This window comes from Crocuta crocuta, unplaced genomic scaffold (genome assembly GCF_008692635.1).
Source record: "Crocuta crocuta isolate KB4526 unplaced genomic scaffold, BGI_CrCroc_1.0 scaffold28, whole genome shotgun sequence".
NCBI lineage: Eukaryota > Metazoa > Chordata > Mammalia > Carnivora > Hyaenidae > Crocuta > Crocuta crocuta.
In genome coordinates this window covers 7,977,616-7,992,512 of record NW_027533256.1, presented here as the reverse complement: position 1 = coordinate 7,992,512, position 14,897 = coordinate 7,977,616, and the positions used below count along the sequence as shown (strand labels likewise).

Below are 14,897 nucleotides of genomic sequence, written 5' to 3'. Positions count from 1 at the left end.
ACACCTACCAACCACTTCAGGGGACGTAGCTCCGCTTACTTCATCACTGTTCCATCGATTGGACACAATCGGCCGCAGACGTTTGACACATACGACCTCACGCATATCTTCAAATGATGGATCGTTGGGTACCATATTGTAGTATGGTAACTGGTACTCTTCTACTATCCCTGTAGGGAGTGAGAAAACACAGTGGGCACAAAAATGGTGGCTGGACAAAATACGTCAACCTACTTAGCACTTCTCACTCAACTATGGGAGTTATAACAGATTCCTACATAAAGAAGGAAAGAAACAGAGAGTAAATGACTCACTTTTAATAGTAAATGTATGTTCTCTTTCTTCATGCCTAATTATTTCCTCTACCTCCAACAGGGTAGGGTCCCCAGGTATCATGGGGACCTACCTATGTAAGTAAGGCGTAATGCTCATTTACCTTCATTTTTATTCTAATTATTTACATACATAATTGTTCTTACTAATGAATGCAGTTTTTATTTTTTGTTGTGCTTTGTTTCATTCTGCAGCAGAGAGACAATATGACTTGTGGGGAACAGTTAACATGGCAGGCCTGAGATTGCGGTCCTGAAAAGGCCTGTGTGGAGGGCTGGCGCTGGCCCGGTGTCTGGAACCTGCTGGGTCAACAGTTTCCTACACGCATATACAACTTCTCTTGAATGATAAGGGCCACTCGCTGTGCCCAGACGGTTTGTGCAAACAATATGGTTTATGCTGAACACCTGTTCTCGCTCTAGGAGTTTGGAATTCTGGAACTTGCTAGGTGGAGGGTGCCCATGTAACCTGCCTCCAAAAATACGTTTGGGTGCCAGGTCTCTTATGAAGTTTCCTAGATGACAATATTTCACAAGTGCCCTAACTCACTGCTGGAGAGATTAAGCACGTCCTGTGTGACTCCCCTGGGAGAGGACTTCTGGGAGCTTGTGCCTGATTTCCTCTGAACTTTGCTCCGTGCACCTTTTCCCTTGGCGGATTTTATCTGTATCCTTTCACTATAATAAATCCTAGCTGTGGGGAGAACTGTATGCGGAGTCCTGTGAGTCCTTACAGTGAAACCACAGAACATGGGTGTGGCCTTGGGATCCCTGACATATACGACACCTAAATTATATAAGTGGAGCTGTTACTTTTTGAATAATGAGGGCATAAACATAACTGGAAACACACGACCTAAAGTCTTACCTCCTGTGATACAACGGCGAGCCATTTCCCAAATGATCAGGCCAAAGCTATAGATGTCGGCCATTATGTAGGGCTGGAAATGGTTTTTATTCAAGCTTTCATCCAGCACTTCCGGAGCCATGTAGCGTTTGGTGCCCACTCTGGTATTCAAGGGTACGTCAACTTCATTTGTGTCGCTGAAACAAAGACAATGTTTAGGTGAAGGGCCAGGAAGAAAATAATTTATCTTCTATTTTCTTCACATTTTATAAGCCAGGCTCTCTTTGTTCCAGGGGAACATGTATACACACACACACAAACCATACATAAATATAAAAAAACAAAAACAAAAACAAAAACACCTACCTACCTATTTGACATTTCCACATTCCCTAAACAAAACTCCTTGGGCCAGATATATTTTAAAATTTAGCATTTTTCAGACTTTAGAAAAGTAACATACTCCTTAAATATATGTTACATATTACATAACACCCCAGCAGGGTCTAGGGGCTCAATAAAAATCATTCCTGTATCTGCAGGGAAAAGCAAAGTATGAATGAATATTCATACTATTCTGGATAAAGACAATAAATACCTCACACATCAGTTCAAGTTTTGTCACCAAACAAGTTTAATGCCTCTTTAAGAAAAAGGACAGTACTGAATATAAGAAAAAGTGGTAGATAATTATGTCCCCGAATGAATGAATGTGAAACTAAATGGAGGAATCATTTGTTTTTACCATTCCCATGTGATAAACTCAATCTCTGTGCACAGGATTACATTTTCTTCTTCTTTATGGGTCCAACCCACGTAGTTCTACTGTGAGTAATGTTTACATAATCATATTGACAATCAGTAATAAGTGATGTTTATTGGTTTTTCAAATTTTGGACTAAATTTTAGAGTTGGAAGATACGAATGCTTTGTTGCTTTAAGCCCCCAATTCTAGCAGATTCTGGAAACTACTCTGAAACTGAGATTAATATAATGTATTTTCGGTTTCCTTAAACAGCACCTGATGAGTATTCTGAGCCAACTGCAAAGAACAACAGGATCAGAAGACTGTAACAACTAGGGAAGAAGACTGACATTTCAACATTTAGTTTATTACAGACAGACTGACGGATGGAGTACTTTTATTGTACAATCTGAAACAAATTCTGAAATGTAAATTGGATGCTATATCCTAGAGTTATAACAATATTAAAACAGTTACAATGGTTTCCTAGCAATTTAGTAATTCTATTTAAAAAATATTGACAATTTCAAATGGTGAGGGAGAAACGGCATACGTTTGTGGGACTGTAAAGCAATGCACGCCCCCTGAAGGCGCAGCCCACAATTACACTCTCCTTTAATAGGCACCTACTCTTTGTTTAGACCCTTCTCCAAGAATCCACCACAAATAACTTGTACAAGTGTTCAAGGATATTATAAATGGGTAAAATACAATGTTTATTAAAGCATTAAAAAAATAATATGGTGACAGACAACTTTAATGCCCATCAGTTAGGTCACAGATGAAATAAACTTACAGTAAGTACATCTACATAATGGAAAACTCTATCAAAATTGTTAAAAAAAATGAAGCAGGGATGTCTGTCTGGGTGGCTCAGTTGGTTAAACCTTTGCCTCTTAGTTTCAGCTCAGGTCATGATCTCATCGTTCATGAGTTCAAGCCCCACAGTGGCCTGCTTGGAATTCTCTCTCTCCCCCTCACTCTGCACCTCCTCCACAAGTGTGTGCATGCCCTCTCTCAAAATAAATAAACAAACTTTTGAGGCACTTGGTGGCTCAGTTGATTGAACGTCCAACTTCGGCTCAGGTCACGATCTTACAGTCTATGAATTCAAGCCCCATGTCGGGCTCTGTGCTGACAGCTCAGAGCCTGGAGCCGGATTCAGATTCTGTGCCTCCCTTTTTCTCTCTGTTCCTCCCCAGCTCATATTCTCTCTCTCTCCCCCTCTCTCTCTCTCCCCCTCAAACATAAATAAACATCAAAACGATTTTTAAAATAAAGAAACTTAAAAAAATGAAGCAGATCTACATAAACTGAAACAGAATGATGGTTAAGACAGTAAAAAGTGGGAAATCAAGAATTATGTAGAAGAGGATGTAATTTTTGTAAAAAACAAAACAAAACAGAAAAACAAAACACCAGGACAAAAAAAAATCCCAACTATTTCTTTCTGGAGCTAAGAGAGTACAAATACATGTTTGGAATTCCACTCTCCTGAATCCAAACAGGCAAATATCTTTTGGAGATTAAAATGATTTCAAAGCAGCAGGCAAAGACCCACTTACCTATTGAATTTAACAGCAAGGCCCAGGTCAGCAATACAGCAACTTCCATTTTTCTTAATGAGGATGTTTTTGCTTTTTAGGTCTCGATGAGCAATTGCAGGCTTTCCTTGGGTGCCGTAAATCTCCGTGTGGAGATGGCACAGACCACAGGCAGCTGAATAAGCCAGCTTGAGCAGGGCTCTGGTGTCGAGGGTAGCACATTTCAGGAAATCATAGAGAGATCCGTTTTCATGGTAATCAGTAATCAAATAGAGCTGAGTCCAGGAACCTGTACCTTTAATGTCTGCTGCTATAAAACCTGTTCAGTTAATGAGTTTCAAAGGTCAGTTATCAGAGGCAGGTAGGAAGAATAATGAATGTTCATTCAGGATACTGAGAATAACCTAGGGAGCATGTACAGATAATAAAAATTTAATTTGCCTAACAAAATCTCTTGAATGCTTACCAATTTTTCCTGCCATTTATACATACACCTCTACAATTCTGTAATACATTGAAAATAATCATAATGATAATCATGAAAATGACAAGCATATCACTAAGAAAAAGATCACATATCAGAAAATAACCTGGGGGGATGCTATCCATATACATGATTCTCTATGCAGGGAGAACTACTAGAAGAAGGAATGTGGAAGAGCTCTCAAACTGAAACGTGGACACATTATAATAATAGAGTTACAATGTTCAACTAAGAGTCTGCTCCTAATTAAACCAACTCCTATTTGCCCATCAAGCCTCATCGCTCATCACATCTGCCTTTCCATCTGGCTCACTGACAGGCAGGTCCATAATACTGGGCTCCTTTCCCTTCTTTTTTCTTGTCCTCTTTCCCTTCAGAAAAAGGTCAGTGAGTGCTGAGTTGAATAGTGCACCCCCCCAATATCAACTCATGTCCACTTGGTACCTGTAAATGTGACCTTATTTGGAATAGGATCTTTCTAGATGTAATCAAATTCAGATGCGGTCATATGAGATCAGGATGTGCCCTAATTCAATGACCAGCATCCTTACAAGAAGAGGGAAATTTGGACAGAGACACACAGGGGAGAAGGGCCATATGACAATAAACAGCAAGAGTTTGGTTTCCAAGCCAAGAAACGCCAAAAATTGCTGGCAATCACCAGAAGTTGGGAAGAGGCAAGGAAGGGGCCTCTCCCAGAGCCTTCAAAGAACATGGCTCTGTTGACACCCCCGCTTTAAACTGGCTTCCATAACTCTGGGAAATAAATTTTTGTTGTTGTAAGCCACCCAGTGTGTGGTAATTTGTTATGACAGCCCAAGGAAACTAACAGTTAAGTGTCTGGAATACTTGTGGCAATGTGCTATGCACTCTCGAAATTAAAGGGTAGGGAAATAGCAACTGAAAAGTCACGAAAGCTAGAGGAGGTGATGTACCCTACTGATCAGAGCATACCTAAATTACCTTTCTATTTTGTAAATGAAGCTGAGGGCGTGGTTTAGTTTACAAAAGGCAAAAAGGTACATATAGTTAAAGCTATACTAGAAAACCGCTTAAATTGCCTTTAAAAAATTTGGGTTTTGTTACTAGATGAGTAAGTCCAATAAACTAGCACTACTTCCAGTTTGAAACTCACTCTTGTTTTCTTAGTTGGACAGTAAATAAAGTGGTTGGTGGGCATTCAGGATTGTTTTTTATTCAAACGGCTGTATTCTCCTGGGTTTCCTTTAGCCAAACGCACATAAGTGAATTCATGCATGTTTTCAGAGCCCCTGTGGCGGTTTCCCATCCACGCCCCACTCACCCCATCAGAATACAGAACCGACTGAAACCAAACGCATACCCACCAAGTATGTTTTCGTGGCGCATCAGCACTGTCTGATAGATCTCCGTTTCTCGAAACCAGCTAGCTTCTTCAGTGGTAAAAAATACTTTGACTGCCACTTTCTCGCCGCGCCATTTACCCATCCACACTTCTCCATATCGGCCTTTACCAACTTGCCGGACCATCTGAATCTGTTTGGCAATAGTTCGCTGCACCTTCATAGAGAAAGGTAAAACGTTTGTGGAGTTCCTGATGAAAAGAACCTGCTAAGACTGAGAAAGTGGTCTGATGGCCCATCCCACCAAAAAGGATGAGATACTCAACCAATTGATCACCCTGTTAGAATTTATAAGGTATTCCAAAGTAGATGAAACAATGTATAATACATTGTGAAATCACACTCTTAACAGATTGGTCAATATGGCAGACTGTTTGCAAAAATGGTCAAAATCATTCCGTTCCTAGTCCACACCCCCTTGGGGAGTCTCCTCCAGACTCTGGGCTTGGCCGTGAGACTTGCTCTCGACAACGGAACAATGCATTTGTGCTCTGGGGCTCGCCCTTTCTTGCATGCTGGGGGACTCTGCGACTGCTGACCGATACCATGGGAAGCCCTGGTCATGTCAGGGAGCATCCAGCTCCAGCCGAGCAAGCCCAGAAAAGGAACTGCAGCAGACCCACAGAATATGGGGGATACTAAATGGCTGCTGCTTCAGACCACTAAGCTCGGGATGCTTTATCGTGCAGCAAAACCTAAATGACAGTCACAAATCTTGCACTCATGTCTGAAGACCCTACAGGATCTTGCCCCTGCCTGACTCTCCAGTCTCATCACCTGCATCATCACCCACCCACCACACCTTACTTATCTTATTTCAACTTTTAAAATTCACTTAAGAGTGTCATTTCTCTGTGAACACCTTCATAGCACACGTATACCTCACAGCTGCCGCACTTCTCACAATTATAACTTTATTATTATGTATACAGGTATTTGTTTGGACTCTTCCCTCCTACACACAGAATCTCAGGATTTGTTTAGGGCAATACCTGATGGACATTAATTGTCACATTTCATTTCCAGAAGCACTAGTGGCCATTTTAAATTAATAAGAACCCTAAGGTCCAGGTTGGAAATGCAGTTAAAATGGACTAGATTTTGTGCATACCTAAACTGACTTACTTTATCATTTATTACAGAATCCTTTTGTAGCTTTTAAAAAAGTCAGGATTATTGAGGTATAATTTACATACAATAAAATCTACTCTTCTTGAGGACTGTGTTTTGACAAATGTATCCAGTAAAGCAACCACCAATACCACAATTACCATGCAGAATGTTCCCATCACCCAAGAAAGTTCCCTCCTGGCTCTTGAAAGTCAACCCCTCCCCACCCACCACAGGCCCTGGTATCACTGATCTGTTTTCTTTCCCTACAGTTTTGCCTTTTCTAGAATATCACATAAATGAAAACAAACAATACATAGTCTTTTGTCTGGCTTCTTTCACTTAGCATAAAACCCTTTGAAATTCATCTGTATTGTTGCTGCCTGTATCAGTAGTTTCTTTTAATAGAGGAGTGGTATTCCACTGTATGAATATACCAGGATATGTTTACCCATTTACCAGCTGATGGATTTGGGGGTTGTTTACAACCTATGTCTTACAAACAAAGCTGCTGTGAACATTCACATTCAGGCCTTTGTGTGGGTATGTCTGCGCATCTCTTCAGTAAATACTTAGTGGAAGAAATTTCACTGTACAGAAAGTATATGCTTAACCTTTTCAGTCAACTGTCAACCTGTTTCCTAAGGTGGCTGAAATATTTTCATTTCAATGGGCAATGTACGAGATGTCTGGCTGATCTACACTCGTTTCAGCACTTCATGTTCTGAGCATTAGCCGCACGAGAGGATGTGCAATGTCTTGCTTCATTGTTTAATTTGCATTTGCCTGATGCTGCTGAGCACCTTTTCATGTGCTTCTTTGCCATTCCTTTATCTTCTTCTGGAAAGTATCTGTTCAAATCTTCTGTTCATTTTTTAAAAGTTGGGTAGTCTTATTACTGAATTATAAATGTTCTGTATACATTCTGCAATAGAAATTCTTTCAGATCTGCACCGTAGGTCTGTGACTTATTTTTTCCTTTGCTTAAGTGTCTTCTGAATAGGGAAAGTCTTAAATTTTGAGAAAGCCCAATTTACTGGGGCGCCTGGGTGGCTCAGTAGGTTAAGAATCTAATTCTTGGTTTTGGCTCAGGTCAGGATCTCACGGCTTCATGAGTTCAAGCCCCACGTTGGGCTCTGCACTGGCAGCACAGAGCCTGCTTGGGATTCTCTCTCCCTCCCCTCCCCCACTTGCACTGTCTCAGTCTTTCTCAATATAAATAAACTTTAAAAAAAAGTCCAATTTATCATTTTAATAAACTATTTGTGCCTTTTGTGTGCTAAGAAACCCTTGCTTAGCCCAAGGTCACAATGATTTTCTAACACATTTTAAGAGTTTTACACTTTAACTTTTATATTTAGGTCTATGATTCCACTTCAAGGTAATTCTGTATTTGGAAATAAGGGTTGAGATATACTTTTTGGCAAATGTATACCCAATCTTCCCTGCACTGTTTGCTGAACAGACTTTCTCCCTACTGAATTTGTATCCATTTCTATACTCTCTATTCTCTTCCACTGATATTCCTACTTATATGTAGGGGTCACACTGTGTTGATTATTGTAGCTTTATAGTAAGTCCAGAAATCAAGTAGTGAATCTTCTGATTCACAGACAGGACAGCCATCTCCCCGTATTTAGGGCTTTGTTAATTTTTTGACAATGGTTTCTAATTTTCAGTGCACAGGTCTTACATACATTTTGTTTACTCTAAAACAGATGATGCCTTTTGAAGCTATTTTAAATGATACTGCTTTAAAATTTTTAATTCCTGGGGCGCTGGGTGGCTCCTTGGTTGGGCGTCTGACTTCGGCTCAGGTCATGATCTCACAATATGTGAGTTTGAGCCCCACATCGGGCTCTGTCCTGACAGCTCGGAGTCTGGAGCCTGCTTTGGATTCTGTGTCTCCCTCTCTCTCTGCCCCTCCCCTGCTTGCATACTCTAAAATATAAACACTAGAACACTTTTTTAAAATAAAATTTTAATTTCTGACAACTCGTTGCCAGTGCACCTAAATTCAATTATTTTTGTACAGTGACTCTGTATTCTGCAACCCTGATGAACTCACTTTATGGTACCATCCTTGAGATTCTCTATGTAGATAATCATGTGGTCTGCATATGAAGATAGTTTTACTTTTACCTTTCCTATTCAATTACAGAAGTCAATAAATTTAAAAATCAGAGATCAATGTATTTACTTTAAACAAATGCAATTAAACAATTAAAAATATATCTGGATATCTAGTACTTACTAATTCGAAATATTTTTTTTTTTAATTTTAAATTTATTTCTGAGAGAGAGAGAGAGAGAGAGAGAGAGACAGTGTGAGCAGGGGAGGGGCAGAGAGAGAGGGAAACACAGAATCTGAAATAGGCCCCAGGCTCTAAGCTGGCTGTCAGCATAGAGCCTGACACGGGGCTCGAAACCATGAACCGTGAGATCATGACCTGAGCCAAAGTCAGATGCTTAACTGACAGAGCCACCCACCCAGGCGCCCCTAATTCAAAATAGTTCTACGTCTCCCAACCTAGGAGTTTCAACTTAGATGCAAAGAATTTATATGTGATTCCTCTTCAAGTTGGCTGTTAAAAGCAAAACTTGAGAGCTAACTCTGTACTCTTATATAGCGTTTCATGATCACATTTCCCCCTGTAATTTTGTTTGGGGCTCTTAATTGCCTATTCTATTTTTGTTTCATATTTCTTATGTTTAACTGATTTCTCTTTGCATTACTGCAGCCATCTTTCTAAATAAGAAGGAAAAAAATGTGTTTAGTAATGTTTCCTACTCTGTAACAATTATGCTGTGTACGATCATATGATGATAAATTCTGTATTGATAAAACATTTATATTGGTATTGCATTTTATCTTACCAATAAAGGTAGTCCAGATCCACTACCAGAACTCTGTGACTGGTCAATAAGGTCTTTTAATGATTCTCCAACCGGAATAAATGCTTCATCTTGTTCCAAATCACGATTGTAACGACGTCTGCTTGAGATGCTCTTGCAATAATGTCTTTTAAAAAAGCAGAAAATAAGCTACATTAAAATTCCAAAACTGTAAGTTCTAGGGTTAAGAAAAATCTTGGGGTTGTCAACACCATCATCTTTTCTTCAGACAGGATCACATCCAAATTAATCTTTTTGATTCCTCATCATTGGTTGTATTGGTTGTATTTTTGCAAACCTGGTAATTGTTGACTAGATGGCAGGTATTGTGAATTTTACCTTGTTGGGTGCTGGATGTTTTTATAGTCTTCTAAATATTCTTATTTATTATTTTTTATTTTAAAGAAAGAGAGAGACAGAGAGCATGAACGGGGGAGGGGGGCAGAGAGAGACAGAGACAGAATCTCAGGCAGGCTCCACACTCAACGAGGAACCCACTGTGGGGCTCATTCCCTTGGCCCTGGGATTATGACCTGAACCAAAATCAAGAGTCGGAAGCTCAACCAACTGAACCACCCAGGCGCCCCTCTAAATATTCTTGAATTTGGTTCTAGGATGCAACTATTTGGAAACAGTACACTCCTTCTGAGGTGGGACCAATGTCATGTTTAGTATAGGGCTAATTATTCCCCAATACTGAAGCTAGATCCTTCTGAGTACTCTAACCTGTGAATTCTGAGGTTTTCAAGTCTCATAGGTGGTGGAAACAGACACCATTCCCAGAGTTGAGTGACCACTGAACTGTTTCCTTCAGTCTTCTCAGGCATGCTTACCCAGGCTTAGGCAGTTTCCTCACCTGTACATGCTCATAGAGATTCAGCTGAATATTTGATAGGAACCTTCTGCAGATGTTGAGTTCTTTCCCTGTGAAGTTCTCTCCTTTTTCGTACTCTGTCATATGAACTCCAGCTGTTGTCCACACCCCTGACTCAGCTACATCTCCTGTTGGAGCCTAATGGGTCACATGCCCTACAGCTAGAAACTCTCTCCAGGCAGTATGGTGGGCAATCATAAGGCTCACTTCATTTGTCTCCTGTTTTTCAGGGATTAGTGCCTTCACTGCCTCATTGGCAGCTACTGATATATGAGGGGGGCTTACTGATTACAGGCTTCACTGTGAGATAACTGCCAGGGCTGTTTCACTGGGCCCACTGAGGTCAGTATATTTAGGTTTTTTTTCTCTTGGGCTGGATAGATTTCCCCAAGAAGATTCTTCCTATCTCTTGTCTGAACAAGCCTGGCTAACAGAGTACTGGGAGGGTTGAGGGGCCCACCAATCAGTATGTAAATGTTCACTTTACCTCCATGTTTTCACTATAATATCTCATCCTCAATAATGGGATGCCACAACTAAGAATCTTATCATTGTTCTTTCCAGGGAAACTTCTAGCTTTCTGTCAGGGAGATGGTGCGGGTGACTGTTCTGAACAAGAGTAGGGGTCTCAACACCTGTGGGACTTGTCATCCAAGATGGCCCACAACGATTCTCATCTGGTATGTAAGTCCCTGTTTCACTCCCTTCTATAATGCTTTAGGGCTGAACCGTGTGACCAACAGAATGTGGCAGAAGTGATAGTGTAACTTCGGAGTCTAGACAGTAAGCAGCATTGCAGCTTCCACCTTGATCTCTTGAATCACTCACTTTAGGAGGAAGAGGTCAGGCTTCATGCTGCAAGGATGCTCATGCGGCTCTGTAGAGGTGCTTGCATCAGAGAAACTAAGCTCCCTTGTCAACCTGTGAGCGTCAGAAGTGACATGCCTTGGAAGGTGATCTACCAGCTCTGGTCAAGCCTGTAGGTGAGCACAACCTCTGCTGGCATCTGACTGGACGTTATCAAGATCCTGATGTGCAGTCAGTCACTCCTGGATTTCTGACCCACAGTGAGAGATAATAATTGGCTCTTTTAAGCCACTATGTTTGGGAGTAATTTCCTAATGGAGTATTGCATAACTAACACATCATCTGACTTTCTAAAATTAGACTTTCAAGCAATCCTCTTGCTTTTACCGCCACTCTCAGCTTTACTCCCAGCGGTAACTGGTGCTGCCCATTCTCGAGCTTCTTGGGGGATTCTATAGTATAAACTGGGTGCACTTCGACTTTCTCAACTTCTAGCTGAGGAGTCTGATTGTATAGGTCTGCAAAGTCACTTACTACTCATCCAAAAGCTTCCCAAGTTCCAAAGGTTTTTTATTTTTGCTGTTACCTTATATCCCTTTCTCCTTGTCCTAGCTGGACACGGAAATTAAAAACTCTTTATGGCTTTTTTTACTGGAGGCAGCAAAAGGAAGCATGCTTGATCTGCCTCTTTATCTAAGAATTTCTGCTAGCACTACAGGTGGAAAACAGTATCTCAGTAGGAGTTTAATTTCTATTTTTCATATTGTGAATATTCTTGAGTGATCTTTGTATTTTTCTTTAAAGAGCTGTTAAATAAAATATTTCCTTTTAGATAAACACGCGTTCAGAGTGGGGGGCCTACTTTCCCACTGGACTGCCTAGTTTTTTGTTTCTGATTTATAAAAACTCTCTATATTTGAGAAATCTGCTCTTTGTAATATGAGATACCGATATTTTTCACTCTTTGTCTTCTGTTTATGGTGGTTTCTGCCACATAGTAAAGTTTTATTTTTATGTAGTTGACACCATTTTTTCTTTTTTAATTTTAAGGCTTTAATTCCTGTGTATGGGGAGTTTTCTTTGCTTCTCAGTTTTATGTCAGTGGCAGGTCCTCCACACAGATTATTTTTTAAAATTTTCTATGGTCTGTTCCAGAGCTTTAATCAGTTCATGTTATATATGTCTAGATCCGTGATGGGTAAAACTTATTACAATGTAGGCTACTGACTGAACTTCATCTTTTTCTTTTTTTTGAGAGAGCGACAGAAAGAGAGAAAGAAAGAAAAACAATTAAGGAGGCCACACGCCCAGCATGAAGTCTGACGCGGGGCTTGATCCCACGACCTGAGATCATGGCCTGAGCCAAAATCAAGGGTCAACCAACTCTCAACCAGCTGAGCCACCTAGATACCCCTCATGCTTTTCTATATAGCTACCTACTACTAAATCTATTTATCAAATAATCCATCTTTCCCCCAGTGATCTGGAATGTTACCTTTACCATATACCAAATATACTTATATCCTGGGGTCTATTTGTAGGTCTAGGATCCTATTGCACTGATCACTCAGTCTATATGCCAATAAGAGAATGCTTTATTACTGAAGCTTATCCCCTCCTCTTATTCCTCTTTTCTTTTGGCACCTGTCTTCTGAGATCACGACTAACCACAAACCATTGTGAAGCCCCAAGTAACTAAAGGAAGATAATGCAGTTGTCTTGCTGGGACAGATTTTAAACATTCAGATACAAGAAGTTCAATATTCCATAAATAAGAAAGACCCTAAGTACTCATGAACAAAACAAGAAGTATAAAGTTGGGTTCAATTAACTGATTAGTAGTAGGGTCCTCTTTTTCCTTAAGAAAACTATCATCTGGTGAGTTAAAGAAGATAGAACCAGAGAACACATGTTAATGGTGTCTGAAGTACACTCAGCGGTCTAAAACATATACCCGTTGGCTTTTAAAGCACTACTTATATCTAATATTCAACAAAATATTTTCTATCGAAGTAATGATCTTACTTGTAACAAAAGCAGCTGGAGAAGATGATCATCGCAATTATGCAGACAGCCATAGAAATGAGCACAACCAGCCAGCGGATGCTGCCATCGAAAAATGGACCTGATGAGGGAAGTGAACAACAAAGTACACATATTACTTCTCCGTCACATATGAAAGGAGAAAAATAACTCGAAGTGTTAAATTCTAGAAAGCTCGCTTATTGTCAAAATCAGAGAAAATATTTTACTGAAAATCACGACCGCGCTCCCCTCGGCGAACCTACCTATGACAACAGGGGGCAGTGTAGGTTGTAAATACTGGTTACATAAATTGGTCCGACAACATTCTATCGTCCGGCGGAGCTGTGCTTTTGGTGAATCCTAGAGGAAGATGAAGGATAAAATTAAAAATGGCTTGATATTTTCAGGTGAGAATGAAGATTTTTTAAAATACTCATAAATACAATTTCTAACTCTGTTGAGTGAAAAGGACCTGCAAATTTTATGTGTTAAAAAAATTATCAAAAATGATTTGTGCTGAGATAGTATTATAAGGATTGTAAGATGGTTTTTCTTTTCTTTTTTTTAAATTTTTTTAATGTTTTATTTATTTCTAGGAGAGAGAGAGAGAGAGAGACAGCGTGAGCAGGGGAGAGTCAGAGAGAGAGGGAGTCACAGACTGAAACAGGCTCCAGGCTCTGAGCTGGCAGTCAGTACAGAGCCCGACGCGGGGCTCGAACCCACAAACCGCGAGATCATGACCTAAGCGAAAGTCGGACGCTTAACCGACTAAGCCACCCAGGCGCCCCGTAAGATGGTTTTTCTTAAGGAGAGTATGTGGACAGTGTGTTGAAACACTGGACTATAACTACATTATAAACAAAAGTTCACAAGTATTTTTCACCAAAACTTTGGTATATCTTAATGTATTACTATTCACCCATTTGTAGTAAAAATCTAAGTCATGAGGTCTTTTCTTAAAAAATATGGGTAATACATTTTATCACAGTGATGAACTAGCAGGGTGCCCAGGATGTCACAGCGCATCGAGAGGACTTAAGTGGAGGGTGTCGTAGTCTAAAGAAAGGAGACGTGAAGAAAAGTAGTCAAGTAGGTAGAAGATACCATGGAGTCTGCACAAAACAACTATGTTGAGACTAATGGACCCCATGGAGAAGCAAGTTAAAGCAGATGTGGTGAGGACAAAGGCAAAATGCAGAAGCCATGTTCGTGAGAGTTTCTTTGAGACTACTGACCAGATAGGAGATGTGTCCCTAACAGATCAGAAAATGAGCACAAGAAAAGACTAGTCAAGAGAACAGACATCAACAATTATGTGTGAAGTTTTACTTGACTGCTACAGTACTTGACAAGTTATTGACTTGAATGCTGACATTTCAGCACTGCCTGGGAAAACTGCCATTCTGGACCAAAATAGTAACAGAAAGGAACTGCTTGTCATTATAAAAGTAGCAAGAATATAAGCAGAAACTGACTGTTAAGAAAAGTATGAGATGGCCAGAACGGAAAAACCTCAGTATAATCAAGTATTACATTAAAAAGGTGAATGAATAGGAGTCCATGACTTGAGATTCTATCAGGGAAGATGGGTCGAGAGTATCTGGCAACTTCCAAAAGCACAAGTTTTCCACTTTAACTAAATTTTTAACGTTAAAACAGTTTTACTTATTTTTTTAACATTTTATTTTATTTTTTTGAGAGACAGAAAGACAGAGCGCAAGCAGGGGAGGGGCAGAGACAGAGGGAGACACAGAATCTGAAGCAGGCTCCAGGCTCTGAGCTGTCAGCACAGAGCCCGACGCAAGGCCCAAAGTCATGAACACGAGATCACGACCTGAGAAGAAGTCAGAAG

The 14,897-nt window shown here is 40.2% G+C and overlaps 1 protein-coding gene across 1 annotated transcript in view; it reads right to left on the bottom strand.

The window, feature by feature from the left end:
* The window catches only part of BMPR1A (bone morphogenetic protein receptor type 1A), a 58,545-nt gene that overhangs the window by 3,727 nt on the left and 39,921 nt on the right, over positions 1-14,897 (bottom strand). Inside the window, exons 5-11 of the mRNA XM_077746478.1 lie at positions 13,309-13,405; positions 13,046-13,145; positions 9,322-9,466; positions 5,299-5,491; positions 3,490-3,787; positions 1,201-1,376; positions 40-170 (exon numbers count right to left, since the gene is read on the bottom strand). Of these exons, the coding sequence (XP_077602604.1) occupies positions 40-170; positions 1,201-1,376; positions 3,490-3,787; positions 5,299-5,491; positions 9,322-9,466; positions 13,046-13,145; positions 13,309-13,405 (1,140 nt within the window). The remainder of the gene's footprint in view (positions 1-39; positions 171-1,200; positions 1,377-3,489; positions 3,788-5,298; positions 5,492-9,321; positions 9,467-13,045; positions 13,146-13,308; positions 13,406-14,897) is intronic.